Source organism: Phyllostomus discolor, chromosome 11 (genome assembly GCF_004126475.2).
Source record: "Phyllostomus discolor isolate MPI-MPIP mPhyDis1 chromosome 11, mPhyDis1.pri.v3, whole genome shotgun sequence".
Classification (NCBI taxonomy): domain Eukaryota; kingdom Metazoa; phylum Chordata; class Mammalia; order Chiroptera; family Phyllostomidae; genus Phyllostomus; species Phyllostomus discolor.
The window spans coordinates 4,626,358-4,648,608 of NC_040913.2; the positions used below are offsets into that span (position 1 = coordinate 4,626,358).

Consider the following 22,251-nt stretch of genomic DNA (forward strand, 5'->3'; position numbering starts at 1 on the left):
ATCGAACGGTGCCAGAAGTGAGAGATTAATATAGGTATGGGTAAGATTTAGATTATAGACAAAAAGTAAAATTCAGCCACAACCTGCAGCAACCAGGAAAACCACCTACAGTCTGCAGTAACCGACCCAGGAAATCAAATAATAACCCTATTGGCCCAAACCAGTCAAGATTTGATTAATAATTTCCAGGGTTATTTTTTTTTTAGTTTTTGTCCCCACTTCCAACTTAGGACTAACAAGAAGAAGCCAGATATCCTTGCCTGGTCAACCACAGGGGACACACCGTTTCTAGGGAGCCTGCTCCCGGCTCCGCGGAGTCACCAGGCTTGGGACTGGGCGTTCCTGGAGGCTCCTCCCGTCTCCGCTCTGAGGACTCCGGCTGTCGGCCCACCTCTGCGTGTCTGCCACGCGCCGTGATGGTGGAGGCCACTCTTGCTACGAAAGCTCTGAATAAATAGCCTTTGCATGCTCTCAAGAAGTACATGTTACCTGGGTAGACTGTGAGCTGTAAGGGTTTGTTATTTGACTTCTGATCAGCTTTTCCATCTAGGGAGGTTGCCTGATGTCTCAAATCATAAGGGCCACATAAAAATGACGGTGTTGTCATTAAAGCTCTTCAAGAAATTAGACTTCAGAGAATTCCATAGAGCACTCCACCTCGACGATGGGAGCTACGCAGTCATCATACCATTCTGACAGGAAAGTGCCACACAAAAAAAATGTGAAAAGCAGGATGGCGTCACTGAGGGACCAAAGTGCCATCTTCTCCTCTCTACAGGAAACCGCCGAGTGGAGAGTCCCCTGCTCAGTGGATGAGAGAGACGCAATCAAATGACATTCAGCACATGAGGAATTAAGCATTGGAGAAGAGAGTGACTCGTACCATAGCAACAAAGCCTCAGAAGGCCCAGAGTTTTACTGGCCAGATTCTTGTATTGCTCCTGCAGGGCAGCGTGAGTCCTCACCCTGGAAGCAACAGCATGGGTTAAAAGTGCCCAACATTGCCCTGGCTGGTGTGGCTCAGTGGATTGAGCCCCAGCCTGTGAACCAAAAGGTCGCTGGTTTGATTCCCAGTCAGGGCACCTGCCTGGGTTGTGGGCCAGGTCCCCATTGGGGCCGTGTGGGAGGTAACCACACATTGATGTTTCTCTCCCTCTTTCTTCTTCCCTTCCCCTCTCTCTAAAAATAAATTTAAAAAGTCTTTAAATTAAAAAAAAAGTAAAAGTGCCAGAAGCAAGCATGATATTTGGATATTCAAGTTAAATTGATATATATATATAGAGAGAGAGAGAGAGAGAGAAAACAGAAAATACAGTTATGTGTATGGGCAGCCAGAATGCTCAGTTTCCAAACATGAAAAGTCTATCACTTAGAAACTCACTGTGACTAAAGTTTTAAGGATCTGATGCAATCATCCAGCATTGCCTAATGAAAGAATCTATCCATAAGCCAGTAGGCAATCTTGCCTCCTGAAAGCTCTGGTTCTGTTAGGGAGTCGTGGAGGGTCTAAATCATTCTCTCTAGTCAAGGCTTTCTGCTGGGGTCAGGAGCGTGGAATGATCTTTCTCTAAGGGCCAAGATTCCCCAGAGAGAGGCGTGAGACTGCCCTGGCACGGAAGCACTGAGAAATGATGAAGCGCGTGTGGAAAGTGAAGGAGCCAGTCACCTGCAGCTGGTCGTCCAGGACACTGTTGGCCCCGACACCTCCTGACCGTGACCGGAACCTCCTTGCCCTGGACCCCTTCCGAATATAGCCCATCCCACACTTAGTCCCAAATAAACACGAAATTCATCTCTCATAAACATTTGGTCATGATTGAAGTGTAAGGAATGGGAAGTTAGAATTCCGGCCTCAAGGAATTTTAGTTGAAAGCGGGAACTAGCCTACACTCACCTTTGATATCCCAAGTGCCAAGAACAATACCTGGTCTTGGCGGGAATTATCAAGGGAATTAATGTAAGGCCTTCGAAGGAAAAGAAAATATATAGGATTGTTGGAACTGAAAGGCTGTATTTATGAAACGACAGAAGCAAATCAGTTAACATTCCACAGCTCATTTAGTTATTGATCAAAGAGAGAATTTATTCACAGAGCTTTTCAGATACAAACAAAATAGCATTTTTTTGGTTGTTTACAAAATGAATATGGAAATAAATGTGGTACAGCACAGTATAATAATGGGGAAAAAAAACTCCCAAGATCTAATGACTGGAAAGTAGACAGAAATATGCCTTTTTACTGCATAAGAATATCATAGCAGAAGCTACATGGAGAAATACAGCATAGTGTTGAATAATATCGGAATACAAAGGCTTAACTCTAAAGGTCTGCATAAACACTGAAGACACATTGAGGGCATAAAGAGTTTATGCTCAATATACAAAATACTGATACAGTGGCTTATTGGTCCATTTGTTAGGTTCGACGTATGCTTTATAAAGTGACAACACAGTATTTTAAATGCATGTTAAAAAGAACACAGAGTGATTGATGCACAGCTACACCCGTCGTGCGGTCTTTGCGACAGTTTCTAGGTTTGCGCGTGGGCGTGGGCATGGATGCAGGTGTGTCTGTGTGCTCGTGTGCTTTCAGAAGCGCGTGGCCCGCCGGGGACCCCTGAGAGGTCGCAGCAACATAACACGGTTCCTACTAGCCCTTTGAGGGTCTGTGTCTTTATCTTAAAAAAAAAAAAATCCCAAACCTTTCTTTGCATATGTAGGTTTGCTTTGCCTGCATATATGTTCTACATTAACATACTCTGTGGAATAGAAACACCTAATACCCCTACAACGTTTGCAGCCTTTGGTCCATTTCTTCCTCCCCTCCTCCCCTGCCCTCCTGTCTTTTCCAAACCTCGCACGACCCTTCGGTGTGGTGTAACGATGCTGACTCTGCCGGGTTCCGTTGCAATAGCATGGTAGGGATTAGAACCGCTGTTCCACCTTTTGAAAGCAGCTGGAAATGCTCCGGTCCTCCAAGCCCCTTTGGCCCATCTTCACCTCGGTTTGCTCTCGGGGGGCGCCTGCTCAGTAGGGGTACTGCTTCTGTTTCTTGCCGGAGAAGCAGGCCAGCCAGGTGCAGAGCAGCACAGCGGCGGCGGCCCCCGCTCCCGTGCAGTAGTAGGCCCAGCCGATTTCACACGTACCTAGAGATGCGGGGCGGGGGGGGGGGGGGGGGAGAGAAAGCGGGTACATCAGGATGGTTCCGTGGGGGGCTCTGTGCGATTTCTCCCCGTGTGCGTGTTCCTTGCATAGAGAAGTGAGGCAGAAATACCCCCTGGAGGCGCGGTGCGCTCAGTCCAGTGGAAAGAAAGGGCATGCGGAAGGCTACCTGGAGCGGGAAGGAAGCCAGCACGGTTTTGTGCGTTTCGGGAAGACCTCAAGGCCCACGCCTCCGGCCTCCCGCAGCCACAGGCCTAGTGACGGGAAGGAAGAAGGCCAGGAATCAAAGTAGAAGAGACGACGCTATTAATTCTAATTTGAATCACCCAAACTCATACGCACAATGTGGTACCTTGGGGAAAAATTCACAATAGACACAGCCTTCTGGAAAGGGCCACTCTACGGAGGGGACCCACTTGAAGGGTAATGCTGGAGTGACCGCTACTGTTGACCTGCCATTGCTAAATGACTCTTGTACAGAAGGAGGTGGAGAGGAAAACTCCCAGACTCTCCTGCGGCCAACACTCCCCAGCCAGTTAAAGCACCACGCAAACGACACCATAGTAACAAGGGCCCACAGGGGTCCTGGTCGCTCAGAGCTGGGTTAGCACTACAAGTAACAACAATGCCCGGGCTAAACACGGGCTAAGTATCTTCCCCAGCACCTCCCCAAAGGAGACATGCAGGTGACAAACAAGCATACGAGACGATGCGCCACAACAGACCTCATCTGGGAAACGCAGTGAGGAGCCACCACACACCCGTCAGAGCGGCCAAAGTCTGGAACATCGACACTACTACCGAATGCTGACAAAGAGGAACTCTCATACATCGGTAACGAGAATGCAAAGTATTACAGTCACTTTGGAAAACATTTGGCAGTTTCTTACAAAACCAAACCTATTCTTAGTATGCAACCCAACAATCACACTCCTTGGCATTTATTTACCCAAAGGAGCAAAAAAACTTATGTCCACACGAAAATCTGCACGTGGATGTTAACAGCAGCTTTTTCCTCAATTGCCAAACCTTTGAGGCAAGTTCACAGCCAGGACTCAAACCTGTGCAGATTCAAAGAAGAAGAAGTCATTGACTCAAAGTGCCCTGTCCGAGGTAATCCCACGGGCTTCTGTATTCATTCCTCCTTCTCTTTTTCATAGCCTCCAAGTTTTTCTGCTCATGTGCATTGTAAGGAAGGCTTCTGTATCTCTCATTGAACATCGTCTTTCTGTGCCAGTTTTTTTAGATATTATTTATTTATTTTTAGAGGGGAAGGGAGGGAGAAAGAGAAGGAGAGAAACATCCATGCGTGGTTGCCTCTCATGTGCCCCCTACTGGGGATCTGGCCCGCAACCCAGGCATGTGCCCTGACTGGGAGTCGAACTGGTCACCCTATGGTTAGCAGGCCCGAGCTCAATCCACTGAGCCACACTAGCCAGGGCTGTGCCAGTTTTAACCAGTCTTTCGGTTTTATGATCTGATCACAAAATATTCCAACAACCGTTTTCCTCAATTTTCTTTCGTTCTTGTTTAGGTATTACAGTAGACACAAGCACACACACCAAAGGCACTTGAATTTCATAGTCATTGAACACATTACAAACCACAGGTTAGAAGCCACGTCCCTTTTTATTTTACAAGTCAGGTATTTTTATCTTGTTCGTTAATAACTTCTCTGTTGAGCGACACAAAGACTGTTAGGCAGACCATGCAATTTGACTTCATACCTTCAGCGATGTTTACTAGAGAGGGAGACAGCGTGTGACCTGTTTACAGGTTAGAAGGCGAGGTGAGGCAAGGTTAAGTGAGTCATCGCCTCATCTCCCTAAGCACAGAGCGGCAAAATTCGATTAGGGACTTTTGGGTCTCAAAAGCACTCTAGGGCATTCATAGCACAGACTGTAAGCTGTGTGATTCCGTTCTCCACCTAAGCATCATCCTTGATTTCTCCCTTTCCACATCCAATAATAACAATAGTTTTAAAAAGGCAATTGATTGATCGATGTGATTATAGATTGCTATTTGCTCTAACTTGATAGAAGAGCCTTACATCAAATAAAGATGCATGCCATCCTGAGAAGAACTCGATGTGATAAGTACAGGAGCATCATCCCGATCATTCCGATGGGAACACTAAGGCCAAGGAAAGTTCAGTAACCTGACCCAGGACGTGCCGTGAGCGAGCGGCAAGTCCTCTGCCTGTCCCGGCAAAGTCCATCACATTGCCCACGCCTGCAGTACCCGGGCAGTCCCCGCTGCCCTCACCGCTTCCCGCATCCCTGCTTCTCCTTACAGCATCGCCACCCCCGATGCAGGCAGCTGGCTTTTTAAAACAATTAATCATCGTAAGAAGTCACTCTCTCACTTAAAACCCTCTAACGCAGTCTCCAAAATCCAATCACCTTGCAGTGGCCTTGAAGGAGCCGGTAGCTGCCTTCCACTAAGACCTCGTAATTACCTTCCTTCTTGTCTTTTTTCTGGCCGCGCTGGCTGCCTTCTCCGGTTCGCATCAGGCTTGCTGCGGGCTTGGGTGCTTCCCTCATTCTTCCTTTCCCCCGGAAAGATGTACTTCCAGGTCACTGGAGGTCTGGCCCCTTGTCCAACGACACCTCTACCAGGACACCTCCCACCCCACACCTGCTCCGCCAGTCACTCTGTCTGTCAGTCCACTTGACTGTCTGTGTAGCACCTGACCGTGGTTTGTAAATACCCTGCATGTGTGTTTATCATTTCAGTGTCAATCAGGGGAGACCTTTGCATATTTTCTTCCCTACTGTATCCCCCCCCCCCAACCGTGCCTGGCCCACGGTAGACACTCAGTCAATCCATGTTGAGTGAAAAGTGAGGAAAAATAAAAGTAAACAGACAGGAAGCCGAGGAGGCAGAGAGCCAGCCCCTGCAAACCACAGTCATTCTGGAATGTTGTGGGGAGAGCCACTCGGTCCTGCCTTGCCAGGGAACTGTCGGGAGCAGCCACCGCGCACTCACAGGCGCCTGCAGACTGTGCCAAGTGGAACAGGATGGCAGATCCTGAAAGGTCACCTCCCCACCTCGGGGGTGGCCTCCCTGGAACAATGACCTCCATAATACCAACGGATGGGTGAAGAATGTCTCCAGGGTAACAGAATCCGCTTCACGGCCCAGATTTGCTGGTAACCTCGGGCTACTGCAGCTGTGACCCTCAGGAACCGTCTCCACGCCAAATTATTTTTTAGCCGGATTAAATAAATCTAGGACGAAGACTTAACAGGCCGCTAAGAGATGGCAAATGGTTTAGAAGCTTTCGGAAGGTCAGCAAAATTTGCGGTGGGGACACTTAGCTCAGGGTCCATCCCACAGAACAGCACCAGTTGTCCATCATAACAAGGTACTGACCGGCGGACAGGTCCACGGCCCGACGTGGAAAGCGGAGGACGCCGTCTCTTCTGCAGGGAGGCCAGTGGAATAGCAGCAGTTGCAGCTTCAGGAGCCTGGGCCCGCCCGGGGCACTGTAGCAGACGGGGCCTGGGCTAGCCAGAGCCTTCAGATCGCTTTGCTGGTTCTGGGCTCTCGTCCCTCCACCTCGGCTCGCACCTTGCTCCTAACCACTTACCTGGATGTGCAAACCTCACCAGAGGACCTGCGAGGATTGGGGCCGCTGGGCCCGGCGTTCTGAGAGCGGAGGTGCCCCCTGGCCTGCCCTGAGGCCAGCGGTGGACTGGTGCGGGAGTGAGAAGAGCCCGCTTCCCGCCTGGGGCATCCCCCGAGAGCATGCCCTTACTCCGATTTCCCTCCTTTCCTACCATGTTCTCCCTCCTCCTGGCTGATTTTCCCTGGGCACGTTCCCTTGGTTACTTGCATGTGAATCCTCATTTTGGGGTCTGCTATGGGGAGCCCGATTTAAGATGAGAGCAACTGAACCAAATCTTCCTTGCTTTTCTTTATCACAATGAGGGTCTGTGAAGTTGCCTTGGGTGTCGGAGGCTGAACCACCCCACCCCGCCCACCCACCCAAACCCGGCTGTTCCCGGAAGGACCCAGAGCAAGACCAGAGCCACCTGCGGTGGCAGCTGTCACCCACTCTCCCTGCTCCACCCTCCTCCTGGGGACTATCCAACTCCTGGACTTGGTAAGTGTGTATGTGTCGTTTTTTAAGCACTGCTACGTTTCTGAAGATTTTCTCATTTGTGTCATAAAACATGCAGTCAGCTCATCAGGCCTACTGTTTATCAGGTGAACGGGAGAAAGAATAACACTTGAAATAAAGCTACTTAAAAAGCACAGGGGTCCTGTGGCTCAGCGGATAGAGTGCTGGCCTGCAAAGCAAAGGGTCACTGGTTTGATTCCCAGTCAGGGCACACGCCTGGGTTTCGGGCTGGGTCCCCAGTGCAGGGCTCATGAGAGGCAACCACACATTGATATTTCTCTCCCTCTCTTTCTCATTTCCTTACTACCCTCTGCCTAAAAATAAATAAATAAAGTCTTTAAAAAAAGTACACCACAGGCGAAGAAGATGTTTTAGGGTGTCACAAAATGTTGCCACTCAGTACACATGCATGCCAGTCTGTGTGTATGAGTTACACATTTTGTGGTTTAAATTCAGCAACTGACTGAGGCCCAAAATAAGCAACTAACGTTCGGTGTGATTTAAAAAGTATTTTCTCCAGGCGAGAGAGGAAAAACTTTTGTGCACTTCAATACCACGGACAGAAAGTTCAGCCGGTCCCTCTCCTCTTGAGTAAGTCCCTTCTGCCTCTTCATACGCAGACCATCTCGTTTGCATGTGCTTTAAAACCAAGAGCAAAGTCATCTGTCACGGGACGATTCCACTGGTTCTTTTGTGAAGTTACTGAACAAAGCTGTCTCCAGTGGAAAAGAAACTGGTTTTAAACCTTTGACCTAAAACATACAAAAACTTTAATTCAAACTTTCAATGGAACAACTAGTTAAAAGGGTCCCTTGTGTGTCTGAAAGAGACTGGAGGAACACCACTGGTGTCAGAAAAAAGAGAAAAGCAGGAGTGAAAGGGCTGAGGGAGGAAAGTTTGTGAGACGTGGCTCTGTTTCCATTTCCGTTGTGTGTTTCTGGTTTTCTTTTTTAAAGATTTTATTTATTAATTTTGAGAGAGAGAGGAAGGGAGGGAGAAAGAGATAGAGAAACATCAGCGTGTGGTTGCCTCTCGCACGCCCCCTACTGGGGACCTGGCCTGCCACCCAGGCATGTGTCTTGACTGGGAATTGAACCGGCGACCCTTTGGGTCTCAGGCCAGCACTCAATCCACTGAGCCACAGCAGCCAGGGCTGTTTGTTTGTTACTGGAGGTGGAAACCCACATGGCTTCCCAGGGTCACTCTGCACGCAGCTCCAAGATGTATTCTACGGACCCCAGACGTGTGCGCCTGGGAGCTGCATCCACAAGCAGAGCTCGGTAATGGGCCCCACTGGTACCTCCTGGGAGGGGACAAAGCAGGCCTACATGGGCCGGTAGAACCCCCCAGAGACTGGCACCGGGTCTGGGCACACGATGTCCCAGAAGGGGTGGCCATCTTCAAGCCTCTTCGGTTTTCAAAGCGGCAGCACAGTGGGCGGGACCGGTCCAGCAGGTCTCCCCCGGAGCCGCGGCTCTGGATTCGAGTGTGCGAGGTCGGCAACGTCTTTCCGCCTCTGCTGCCCCTTTACTCCCAGGGGCAGGCCACTGCGCTCCACTGGCAGTGGGATATCTTTCCCCTCAAACACACCCTGTGCCTCCCTTGCAGGGGGTCCAAACTTTCGGCGTCTCTGGGCCACTCGGAGAGAAGAATTGTCTTGGGCCACATGTTAAGTACACAAACATTAACAAAAACTAATGAGGAAAAGAAAGGTTTTAAGTAAATTTATGATTTTGTGTTGGGCCGCATTCATAGCCATCCTGGGCTGCACGTGGCCCGAGGGCTGTGGGTTGGACCCCCTGGCAGGATGTCCTACCTTAAAGCATTGGAACCACACCAGTTCCAAAAAGAGAGGAGGCAAGATGTTTTTAGAGCCGTTACCTTCTTTGTTTGCCTTATTTCTGCATCGAGATAACTGGGATGTACGAGCCACAGCATGAAGTGCAGGTGTGCCCCTTGCCAGGGACCAACACGTCCAAGCTGTAGCATTAGCTGGGGGGGGGGGGGGGGGGGGCAGGGGAGGGAGGTTCTACCGCTCCACGTAACCTGGCCGGTCGGAGCGGGCAGGGATTTACTCTGCAAAAGATATGTATCTGCAAGGAGCTCATAACAGCGCTGTCTAAGGAGATACATTACAGCGGATTCTGAGAAGAAAACATCTCAGCCTTGTAAATTTTATCTACTACAGCTGCGTGCGCTCTGCAGCTGGGGCAGGAGAGAGGAGGGGCTCTCCAGGTGAGGGTGTGTGTCGGGGGGGGGGCAGCGGCTGGCTGTGCAGCGACCACATTCAAACACAAGAACATGTGATGTGGGTTTCAGATTTTAGGGGAAAAAATCTTCCTGAATGATACATTCTTTCAATTCTAGTCAGTGGTGTAAATTTCTCTGGATTTTTGGAATTCGCTGGGTTCCCCCCCAAAAATCTTGCTAAGAGTTACGATTTGAATGCCCTCTGTTGAGTCTTTCTTGCCCTCGTAGAAATGCTCTAGGTCCCCCTTTAGGATAAGGAGCTGAGAAGAAAGGAAAGAGTTTTAACCAAGTGCTCTCACTGTCTCCCAGGAGAGGAGGGTGCTGGCCATCGGCTGGGGGTGTACTGGGAAGCGCTGATCCGCGGTCTCACACGTTGCTCAGCGGCTCAAATTCAGCAAAGGGAAGGACACCCAGAACAGTGGTTGAACTTGATACCAGGTTCGTTCGTACTGAGGCCACACGACCCACCGGGGAGAAAAGGCGGCTGTGTTTGTTATTACTGCTATTACTACAATTATTAACACTTCCGGAATCTTAATAAGTTCTAATATCAGAATGTAGGTATACACAGCAAGCATTCTTTTTTGTTTTGAGCATATGGAGATTTTAAATACTATTTTATGTTTGTTATTTTTTGCAAATGGAAAATCATAAAGCAGAATTAAAGTCCAGAACAAGCAAATAGCTAGTAAGAGGAAAATAAATTCCATTGCTTTTGTCCATAATTATTTACTTAAAATATGTCAAGTAAGGTCTCTAGGCTAGATGAAAGTATGGTATCAATTCTAATGTCCTAATTTGGGTAATCGCACCGCTATATAAAATAATATTAATTTGAGACATTATGCACTTAACTGCCCATGGTGGGAGGGACGCTGTGTCTGGGGGGGGCGGGGGGGCAGCAGGAGGCGGGGGAGAAGGACAAAGGAAATATGACAAAATTTAACATTAAGGGAATCTGGGGAAGAGGACATGGGGAATCTTTGTACTATTTGTGCAACTTTTCTATAAATCTGAAATTGTTTCAAAATCAAGCAAATATAATAAATTTAGCTACATGTGAACACACGTATATATGCACCTATGTACACACGCAGGCATGTGCGCATGTAGAAAGTCAGCGGGCAAGTGTCACACTTGTGAGTGAGTACACAGAGCAAGGACTCGGTGAATGTGGTGGCCGTCTGACACAGAAGATGAGAGACCTGCACATGGGCGGTTTTCACGGTGTGGTTTCCCCATGCGGATGGTTGGTCACCTCTTCCACACCACTCACAGTGGAGTCCAGCACACAGCAGGGTCAGCGAGGAGGTCCCTGCATTTGGCCACAGCCCTTTCCCACCAATCATGGCCCATTCCCACTAACCACAGCCTGTTCTCACCAACCACGGCCCTTTCCCCCCAACCACAGCCAACTACAAACAATGGAGCAAACAGCCTACAGATTAAATCCACCCAAATAAAGACGACATTCAGGCATGAATCATAATCGTGTCAAATGGTAAGCGAGGAGGCCATGTGTGCAGGACAAGCGTACTCCAGTGAACAGGGAATGGAGCCCCATCTTCTGCAGGACGCCCCCTGCCCCCGGGGGCCAGAGCAGCACACAGCACGAGGGCACGTTTTCCTCCGCAGCATGTCTCGGGCCTGCCGAGGTGGAGTGCTTATCCAGCCCCCTGACGGAAAGGGGGTTTTCCAGCCGATGCATGGAAGGTTTCGCACAAGCAAAGTACGTGCTCTCTAACGGAAGGGCCCCAGGATTTTCATGTGTAAGTCAAGCTGTTCCCAGGCAGATCCCGCTGTGAGTCCGTGCGGCAGGACACGATGGCAGGGGACGCAGAGGCAAGGATGACATAAAGGGACAGAGGCTTTCTCACTTCGCCATTGGCCAGGCTGGGCTTCCTCTGTGCGTGGGAACTTCCTGGGATCGTTTGGTGTCACATTCCACAGGGCTCCCTTGGGTCCCCCTGTGCTCACCCGGCTATCCTGCTCCCCTCTGTTGTCCCCCTGCACTAGCACGGTGCATGAGGGGACGTGGGCTTCTGTTACATGACTTCCGGTGACTTGTCAAAGGTTTGGAACGGATCCTGTGTAGTGCCGTGGGGGAGGCGAGACCCAGGGCTGCTCTGAAAACCCCCGACTTGGCTGCATCTCAGTGCGGGCTCCACGCCTTACTACACTGGCCAGTTCTCCACAAGGCACTGTCACAGTGGGACCATACACTCACTTGAAGCAGTGACCGGAAGTAATAAGCGTCTGGTGTCAGGAGTCTCTCCCAGAAACCAAGAGACAGGCCCCGACTGCTGCTCCCTGCAAGCGCCTCGCAAGCAAGTCCCACTGTGGTGCGCACCCCCGACGCCCACGGGCCACCAGGCAGAGCCGTCCGTGTTAACCGTCACACGAGCGGACCACAGTTCTTCTGCTGCCGTCGGCAGAAACAGGCTTCTGTGTAGACGTCAGGGGAGCCGGGTCACCCCGCTTACGAAGCACCCGCTACCGCCACGCTTCAGAAAGCTCAGAAACCACGTTTTCTCTTTTGCTTCCCATTTTTGCCTGTAGCTTGCAAATCTGTTCTTCTCAAATGCAGTCAGATTTGAGAGAAGGGGCAACAGAAGTCAGGAGTCACAGGGCAAATGGGAGTGGGGGCGGCCACTGCTGGGATGGCCGCAGGGGAGATTTCTTCACTGGGCCGGACATTTGGAAGAAGAGACTCCCGTCTTTTCCAACATGGAGAGGTTCTCAGTGTTCAGAGTTTGCGGTGCCTCTCTCGAGAAGCCAAGAGCACAAGTTCAAGAACAGGAAGCATGATGGCTTCTTGATCAGATTAAATAGCAAAATGAAAGCACGAACTGCTCTAATTCACGTGGCAAATTAGCAAAACAAATTAATTAAAATTTTAAGCATCAGGATATCATTAGAAAGTCTTTGGTGGATAAAAATATCTCTGAAGCATGGACCAAATCGTTCGGACGACGTGATTAGTAAGGCTTTATGTGTCAATCCAGACGTACAGTTGTGAAATGTAAGAAGGAGAGTAAAGCCTGACCAGCAAGTAGTCCCTGAAAATGGTCCTGCAAGACTGATATGAATAATAGTAGTGAGCCTCTTTTGGGCTTTTATTATGCGAAGATGCTGTGGTGAACTATGTAGTATTCTTATCACTTGTGCTGTTTTGAGCTCTCTCTCTCTTTTTAAAGATTTCATTTACTTATTTTTAGAGAGAGGGGAAGGGAAGGAGAGAGAGGGAGAGAAACAGCAACGTGGAGTTGCCTCTCATGCGCCCCCTGCTGGGAGCTGGCCTGCAACCCAGGCATATGCCCTGACTGGGAATCCAACCAGCAACCCTTTGGTTCACAGGCCCGTACTCAGTCCACTGAGCCACACCATCCAGGGCTGTTTTGCTCTCTCAAAAAGTAATAAATAAAATCACCATTGTTAACACTTAAACAACATGAGCCATCGCTGACCATGACCATGGACTTCAGGGCACTGACGTCCAACAGAAGACACGCTGAGATAGCGGCCTTTTCTCCTGTTTGCCTCATCTTCCTCGCACACACACCACGACTTCTCAGTACAGTCTGCCGCTGCAAAACCCCGAGCACGTCCAGCCTGGGCTGTAAGAAGCCAGTGAGGGCGTGGTCTTCCCTGGCAGCATCCACTCGCTCGAGAGTGGACACCTGGCAACGTTGGCCCAACTGGACAGAGAGACCTGTGGTCTGTCACTGGGGAGAGCTGGCCTCCATCCCGAGGTGGTGTTAGGAGGTGGGATAACCCAGGTGAGTGGACAGTGCTCACCACCATGGTTTCCAACACCGAGCAGCGAGAACACTGAGTACTTAGTTGCATGGGGGATGCAGCTGCTCCGTGTAGAGTCTTGGACCGACCTCGGCCCTGACCAGCTGCCCTGAGGGCAGGAGGGGTCAGTACATGAGCACAACTGGCATAAAGACATTTCTGGTAGGTCAGGGGTCTGCTTTGGTTGAAATCAGGGGTCCTCAAACTGCAGTCCCAACACCTGTTTTTGTAAATAAAATTTCACTGGGACATGGCCATGCCCATTCATACGTGAAGTGCGTGCCTGTCACGTTAGAGCTGCAGAGCTGCGTGGTGGGAAGAGAGAACGTGTGGTTCGCCCAGTGGAGAACACTCACTATCTGTCTCTCACGGAGACGCCCGCGCACCGCCGGCTCAGGCTCACCGATCAGAGGGGGCTGACATCGGCGAGGCAACCACGGTGCCCGCTGCATCGCCCAGCACTTGCCTTCCTAATGTGCTTCCCGTGTGTCTTACCTTTCTGAACGTCTCCCTCCCCTGCTAGGCTTCAAGTTCCCGGAGGGCGGTCAGCAGCGTCTGTTTGAACGGTTTGTGGAGCCGCATCCCCAGCACCCAGCAGAGGCCCGGCACACTGACGGCGCCCTGGGACCGTCTGCTGGCTGAGTAAGTGAATGAACGTGCCCCTGGGACCATCTTTCATGTGGGAGCAGAAGCAATGGCCTCCTCCAGGAGGCGCCAGAGAGAGGGTACCAACGTTTCCATGGTAGCATGCCAAGCAAGTGCCCCATATTCCACAATAAGGGGGGCACCAACCTCAATTGCAGGGACACCTCCCAGCCTCTGAGGGGAAGGCGTGCCCACCCACTGTCTCCTTCCAGAGGAGGCAGGAATCAGCTCGGATTCTCAGAAGGGGCAGAGGCAGGGCGTGGCCGCAGCAAGCAGTGGGGGTGCCGCTAAAAATGGGCCCCTGGAGCTCCCCTTACTGAGAACGCTGCCCCTCCCATGCATGCGGGGGCCCTGACCCCAAGTCTGCTCGGCAATCTGTGACTGCACCCTTTCATGGAAGTTGGGCCTTCAGCATTGTTCAGGGGAACGGCAACAATTTCTCAAAGACAGGAGAGGAGGCAGTCGGGTGGCTCACGCCTTCTCTCTGAGGTCGGGACAACAGTCTGCAAAAATGGCAGGAACCCGGAGAAGGCCACCTCCACACGCTCAAGATGCTCGCTCGGGGAACCCAGAAACCCTTGCGTCTGCAGATGATGCCCGTCTTTATTTTCCTTGGCATGCCATCTGAGAGAAACTTAAGGAGAAAAAAATTAAAATGACACCACGGTTTTTAAATCGCTACAGTGGCTTCGGGGAGTTTAATAACCTTGGAGATATTACTACCACCAGTCAAGAGGCAAGAGGTTTTCACCCACATTTTTAAATCCACAACGCTGAGGCGAGGTAATGAATGCAAAATGACGAGACCCGAGTTTCGTCATAACCTGCGAACGAGCACAGCAACACGCAGCAACAGGAGAGACGGGCGAGGGCAGCCTTGGGATCGAGCAGGAGGAGACAGCCAGGAGGAGACAGCCAGGAAGGCCGCACACGCCAGGGAAAGGAGACTGCCACTCGCCGCGTTACAGTGTCTCCCCTGGACACGGTCCGCTTTCCAAAGACAAACACAAACAGGACAAAGCTCTGGTCGTCAGCTCTGCGCCTGCCTTGTCCTCTCCCGTTAATTTGTGGCAAGCACAGCTGATCCAGACCTGGGAAAGCCCTGTCCCCCAGTGGGGGACAGCAGGCAGCGGGACGCTCTGAGCTTCTGTCCCCGTGAATCAGGTGGCGTTGGGAGCGCCACCTTCTCTACCAAGACAGCCAGTGTTATTCTGAGGGACACAGGGTATTTGTCCCCCACGGAGGCCGGCGAGAATGGCTTTGCTTCACGTTCACAGACCTCGGACGTGGTGTCGCATCCGTCCGTTTTTCTCCCGTGTCTAATAGAAAAGCGTTTTTCTGTTAGACGTTCTGACCTAAAAATAATTTGCCGTGGTTTGAGATATGGTGATACTGCCTTGAGACCAAGTCCCTTAAATATTTCCTTGTAAGAATGAAACATTTAATGTGGAAAGTGGATGCTTCAGGCAGTCACTCGCCATGGACCGACAGTGAAACACAGGGGGCCGACCCACGCATCAGGGGAAATACACTTGTTACCCACTTGGCCGTGTGGCTCCTGGGTTTGTGGTCTGTGGGCTAGTAACGCCAATTTTAGAAAAACATCCTGAGAAAGAGTTCAATTAGGAAAAGACCTATTTATTCATTAAACTACTCATTAGACTATGTCTTTAAATGACAGACACTGGAATGGAAAGAACCAAGGAAGTGGTTAAGTAAATGTAGGTTTTACCAACCCAGTGAAATATTATCCCATCATTACGCCTTATCATGGTGAAAGCCCTGTGGCAGGCAAAAGAATTCACAGCCTGCTGAGTAGAATCCACTACGTCTACAAGAGAGAAATACTTGAACGGTTCTGTTTGCTACACAGAGAAATTCACGAGCCCTGCAGTCAGTGTGTGGGTCCTCCCCTGTTTCTCCCGGGTCTCCTGCTGGGCTCCCCGCATCCTTCCTCCCTGCCTTTGCTGCACCCTCCTCCTTGCCTCTGCCTCCCGCCGGGTCATCCACACTCACGTCACTTCCTCCCAAGCCCAGCGGGAGCCTTACCCCTTTCATAACGTGGTCTGTTGCCCCGGAGGCACACTGCTATAGATCCCATCGCCCTTATCATTTCCTTGATGCTTTTGTGTGTTTAATCTTCTCAGATAGAGCTGAATTCACAGACAGTTATTTTTAGCATTGGCAATGAATCATAATTCCATGATGGTGAAGGAATGAATCCATACATAGGAACACTTCTGAGCAAGGGTTGTTTCTTTTTTTGTGTGTCTACACTCTTTCCCGTAGTTTGGGGGACCAGATGACCCACGGATCTTCGCCAGAACGGAAGGGCAAACGAGCGTGGGGGGCATCGTTACCCACGAGTCTGGCTGCTACGCCAGCACACGTTCTGGTTCCCCGCCCCTTTTCCATTTCCTGCTCCCGCGAGAGGTCAGATAGGTTCTTTTGTAAAAGGGGGTGGCATCTGTGGAGAGAACTTACCCAGGTCAAACTGGCCAGAGATGTAGCCACAGGTCTGCCGAACTTCCTCGCTGTCCCAGCCCAAGGGGTAGAGGGCGCAGCCGGCCCCGATCAGCAAGCCTGCAGAGAGAGGAGACAGGAGGGCGTCAGCAGCGCTCCTGCACCGGGGAGGCAGGAGGGAACGTTATGAGCGCTGAAACAAAGGAGCGTGGTGTCTGTGTTTTGGAAAGCCATCTGAGGTTGGATTCCAAGGATAACTTCAAGTCTGCTTAAAAGGAAGAAAATGAAAAATTAAAAAAAAAAACAAATTTCAAATCTCGACAGGCAGCAAAGTGTGGTTCCATCTTTGCCTTTTAAAGCCTTGCTTTAGGAGCTTTAGGAAATGCAATCCTGTGTGGGAAATGCAGCCCAGAAGCCCCTGTAATGACCCCTGTGAAACGCTGCCCCATCTGCCACCAGTCCAGGTGAAGTCATTCAAGAGCAGGCGAAAGCACCTAACAGGTTACGGTTCCTCATCCATTAGATTGTTTTTCCAATTTAAGCATCAAAATAGCCCTGGCTGGTGTGGCTCAGTGGATTGAGTGCTGGCCTGCAAGCTCAAGGGTTGCCGGTTCGACTCCCAGTCAGGGCACGTGCCTGGGTTGCAGGCCAGGTCCCTAGTTGGGGGCATGTGAGAGGTAACTGATAGATGTATCTCTTGCACATCGATGTTTCTCTCTCTCTCTTTCTCCCTCTCTTCTCCTCTCTCCAAAAATAAATAAATAAAAATCTTTAAAAAATAAAAATAGAAAAAGAAATAACCAAAACAGAATGTTGCAGCACCATCGAATCTCATCGGGGCAGAGAGAGCACAAGGATGCTCGCGGACCATGCCGGCACACTGACCGAACCTGCGAGCGGCACCACCCGTTCTAACGCACTCTGCTAAGAAGCTGAACATCAGGCAGCGGCCACCTGTCTCAGAAACCCCCCAGAGGACAAGCCCCTATTGCAGCCCAAGCCCTCCTTGCAGCTCAGACCCAGAGGTTTGCTGATTAAACTGAAGAAAGGGACGGTTTCATTTTAACATAAGTGTTTGTGGCCACACACTCGGAGCTGGTAGCTTTCCATGGGCTTGACTAATCTTTTGTTTTGTATCAGAGCCGTGTGGCGTTAGAAGATGCCGAGTGGGACTTGAGCACCACCCTTTGAATCTGCGGGCAAATGGAAAAGGGGCATCTTGTCACGTCCATCTGCAAGTGTCATCATCACCTCTAAGTCCCACGAGTGTCCTGGGCCAGTAGGACCAACACACACACATACACACACAGTCCGATTGGCGAGAGTCCCATCCCTGTCTCGGGGACTCGGGGTTGTAAGGGCTGCATGAGGGAGCCCCTCCATGGGAAAACCATTACCATGGTAACACAGAGGCAGCACGGCAGGGCCCCGTGCATCTAGAGGAGGCTCCCCATGTTTCTGCACGGAGTCACTTTTCTCGGTCTCTCTTCCCATTCTGGTTTTCCTCCGTCCCGCCCCTTGTGGGCGGCTGGAGCAGCTGTAACCCACACAGTGTGTTTCCTCACAGGCATTTAAGGAGAAGCTGCTCTCCGTCCACCCACCCATCCCCAGCCTCCACGCTGAGCAGTATGGAGAGCCCTCCCCCACAAACCCACACGCACTTCCCACCCTGGTGCCCTGGCCTCCAGCTGGTCCCCTTGGTCAACAGTATAACGACCATCCAGTGCAGAGGGATCCGAGGGAATGCCTACAAGGAATTCTTGTGACTGCAAAGCACCCATCCCAGGATGTCTTATGTATAAATATGAATTGTGCTGAGACTGAAGAGTAATTGACTATTTCTTTTATTTTCAAAGGTTTTATTTCTTTATACCTTTGGCATATACCACTGGTGTGACTCAGTGGATTGAGTGCTGGCCTGTGAACTAAGGGTTCACCAGTTCGATTCCCAGTCAGGGCACAGGCCTGGGTTGTGGGCCAGGTCCCCAGTAGGGGGTGCACAGGAGGCAGCCACACATTGATGTTTCTCTCCCTCTCTTTCTCCCTCCCTTCCCCTCTCTCTAAATAAAAAAATTAAAGATTTTATTTCTTTATTTTTAGAGAGAGGGGAAGGGAGGGAGAAAGAGAGGGAGAGAAACATCAATTGGTTGCCTCTTGTACAGACCTCACTGGGAACCAAACCTGCAACCCAGGCATGTGATCTAACCAAAAACTGAACTGGCAACCTTTTGCTTTTTGGGATGACATCCAACCCACCAAGCCACATTGGTTGGGGCTGAAGAGTAATTTATTTATTTATTTATTCTTTTTTAAAAAATATATTTTATTGACTATGCTATTACAGTTGTCCCATTTCCCCCCCTTTATTCCCCTCCACCCTGCACACCCCCTCCCACCCACATTCCCCCTCTTTAGTTCATGTCCATGGGTCATATATATAAGTTCTTTGGCTTCTACATTTCCTGTACTGTTCTTAACCTCCCCCTGTCTATTTTCTACCTACATTCTATGCTACTTACTCCCTGTACCCTTTTCCCCTCTCCTCCTCCCACTTCCCTGTTGATAACCCTCCATGTGATCTCCATTTCTGTGATTCTGTTCCTGTTCTAGTTGTTTGCTTAGTTCATTTTTGTTTTTGTTTTGTTTTAGGTTTGGTTGTTAATAACTGAGTTTGTTGTCATTTTACTGTTCATATTTTTGATCTTCTTTTTCTTAGATGAGTCCCTTTAACATTTCACATAGTAAGGGCTTGGTGATGATGAACTCTTTTAACTTATCTGAGAAGCACTTTATCTGCCCTTCCATTCTAAATGATAGTTTTGCTGGATAGAGTCATCTTGGATGTAGGTCCTTGCCCTTCATGACTTGGAATACTTCTTTCCAGCCCCTTCTTGCCTGTGAGATTTCTTTTGAAAAATCAGCTGACAGTCTAATGGGAGCTCCTTTGTAGGTAACTGTCTCCTTTTCTCTTGCTGCTTTTAAGACTCTCCCCTTATCTTTAATCTTGGCTAACGTAATTGTGATGTGCCTTGGTGTGTGCTTCCTTGGGTCCAACTTCTTTGGGACTCTCTGAGCTTCCTGGACTTCCAGGAAGTCTATTTCCTTGGCCAGATTGGGGAAGTTCTCCTTCATTGTTTGTCCAAATAAGTTTTCAGTGTTTTGTTCTTCCTCTTCTCCTCTGGCACCCCTATGATTCAGATGTTAGAACATTTAAAGTTGTTCTGGAGATTCCTCAGCCTCTCCTTATTTTTCTGAATTCTTGTTTCTTCATTCTGTTTTGGTTGAATGTTTCTTTCTTCCTTCTGGTCCACACTGTTTATTTGAGTCCCAGTTTCCTTCCCATCACTGTTAGTTCCCTATACATTTTCCTTTATTTCACTTAGTGTAGTCTTCACTTTTTTCATCTAATTTGTGACCATACTCAACCAATTCTGTGACCATCCTGATGACCAGTGTTTTGAACTGTGCATCTGATAGGTTGGCTATCTCTTCATCACTTAGTTGTATTTTTTCTGGAACTTTGATCTGTTCTTTCATTTGGGCCATTTTTTTTTTGTCTTGGTGCACCTGTTTTATAGTAGTGGGTGGAGCCTTAGGTGTTTACACCCCGGCGGGGGGGGGGGGCAACCCACGTGGCTGCGTTGTGACGCTGTCTGTGGGGGAGGGTCCAAGAAGGAACAGTGCTGCTTGCTCTGCTCTCCGCTGGATTTCAGTCACTTCCCCCACTTCCCACAAGCAAACTGGGCCCTTCTGGTGCTGATTCCCGTGTGGTGGTTTATGTACCTTCTAGGACCCTGTGGGTCTCTCCAATGGACTCTCCTGTGAGGCTGGGAGTTTCTCCCACTGTCACCGCTGCAACCCCCACAGGTGTTCTCAGTCAGAGGTGTGAGGCTTTATTTCCCCGCTGGGGCCCTGGGTTGCGGGTCTGTCTCGCTGCCCAGTTTTTCCTCCCAGTTTGTGGGACCCCCGGTCCACCAACCACCGCCTCTTCTCGAGCCCTCTCTGCCCAGCTGCCCGTCTCCGTCCCTCCTGCTGGTCTGGGTGAGTGTTTCTCCTTTACTCCTTGGTCGCTGGACTTCCGTACAGTTCAGTTTTCTGCCAGTTCTGGTTGTTCTTTGTTTTTAAATTTGTTGTCCTTCTCTTGGTTGCTCAAGGAGGCACGGTGTGTCTGCCTGCGCCTCCATCTTGGCCGGAGGTTGAAGAGTAATTTGGAAAGCAGGAATAGGAGGTTTCTCGGACTGAACAAATGCCCCCGTGACTGGTCCCTTAGGCTCCCCCCACCCCCACTCCCATGATAGAATTTACAGAATTTATGAAGCATTCTGATGACAACAAGCTAGTGTCATCCACCCCCAAGGAACGAGATAATTAATGAGGATGTGAATGTTTGTGTAAACCGGATTCCATGAATGTTTAATGAAAAAATGTGGCATCATTTCCATGACACTCACTTCTTGAATTAGTAAGTGACACCAGTCTTTGAGATCTTGTGAGCAACGTTTGTAGCGCAGAAAGACAGCTGGGCCGGGACATGCTCAAGTGTAAAAAAAAAAAAAAAGTGAAAAACGCCAACATTGAAACCATCATTTTCTCTTTATCTCATAGGCACACAGATGATAAACAGTCTCATTTGCTAACGTTTTTTTCAGAATGCTAGAGAAATACACGTCATGTGTGCATGAAAGCCCCTGCTGTGGTCTGACAGGATGTTGGGCCCTTTGGGAAACTCATCGGAGGGGAGTTTACAGATGCTCGCAGGGGAGCAAGCGGGCCCATGGCTACCGGGGGGCTCAGAGTGCTCGGCGATTGGGGTGCAATTGTGGAAATGTAGGTTCAACCATAGAAATCGGGAGCAATGTTATACCCAGAAAACTTATGTTACATGTATGAACTTAAAAAACACCTGTTGGAGGTAGGCTCACGTTAAAATAAGTGTTCTGTGGAGGACGTGTGCCTTAGCTGGGTTTTTATGTAACTGGGTTTTTACAGGAAGATTTACGGAGTCCCTGTTGTGCCATCTGGTAGTGTTTGCTGAGCGCGGAGATAATGCAGGTTCCAGGGGCCTGAGAGACGTTTCCGGGAGAGGAGGGTACGTTGCACATCGATCGGGCCAATCGGCCGTCACAGTTGCCAGGTTCTGTGGGCAAACCTCAGGGGTCTCCCCAGCTCCCTTGCTACCACTGTGTGTGCACGCGAAAGCAAACCACAGAACGAGTTCAGCCAAATACACAACAGATGTTCACTAGCAAGCTGGCCTGAAAAGTGGTCAGAAGACCGATTCTGTTAGCTGAGTGAGACTGCCCCCACATAACTCCATCACACAGGCATGTCCAATCTTTTGGTGTCTCTGGGCCACATGGGAAGAAGAAGAGTTGTCTTGGACCACACATTGAATACACGGTGATATGTAATCACAGAAACATCTCATAATGTTGTAAGTAAATGTACAGTTCTGTGTTGGGCCGAGTTCATAGCCATCCTGGGCTGCATGCGGCCCGTGGGCCACGGGTTGAATGCCCTGGATTCTAACAAGTAACCTTTGACACACGAGCAATACAATAAATATTCAGACAGCAGGATCTGGGACCACTTGGGGCAGATCAGGCAATAAATCCCATTTAATGGAGTGAGAGAGGGAGTAGGGCCAGAGAGAGTTCTGGGCCTGCGTGGCCCAGTGCAGTAACCACAAGCTACATGTAGGTATTTAAGTTTAAATGAAAATGAATTAAAATGAACTAAAACTAAAAATTCAATTCTTTAATTGCTTTAGCCACATTTTCAAGTGCCTCATAGCCACGTGGTGCTAG

The 22,251-nt window shown here is 49.8% G+C and overlaps 1 protein-coding gene across 1 annotated transcript in view; it reads right to left on the minus strand.

The window, feature by feature from the left end:
- Positions 1 to 2,057: 2,057 nt before the first annotated feature.
- LHFPL6 (LHFPL tetraspan subfamily member 6) overlaps positions 2,058 to 22,251 on the minus strand; it is a 150,128-nt gene continuing 129,934 nt past the window's right edge. Inside the window, exons 3-4 of the mRNA XM_028526785.2 lie at positions 16,466 to 16,564; positions 2,058 to 3,146 (exon numbers count right to left, since the gene is read on the minus strand). Coding sequence (XP_028382586.1) covers positions 3,028 to 3,146; positions 16,466 to 16,564 — 218 coding nt within the window. The 3' untranslated portion in view covers positions 2,058 to 3,027. The remainder of the gene's footprint in view (positions 3,147 to 16,465; positions 16,565 to 22,251) is intronic.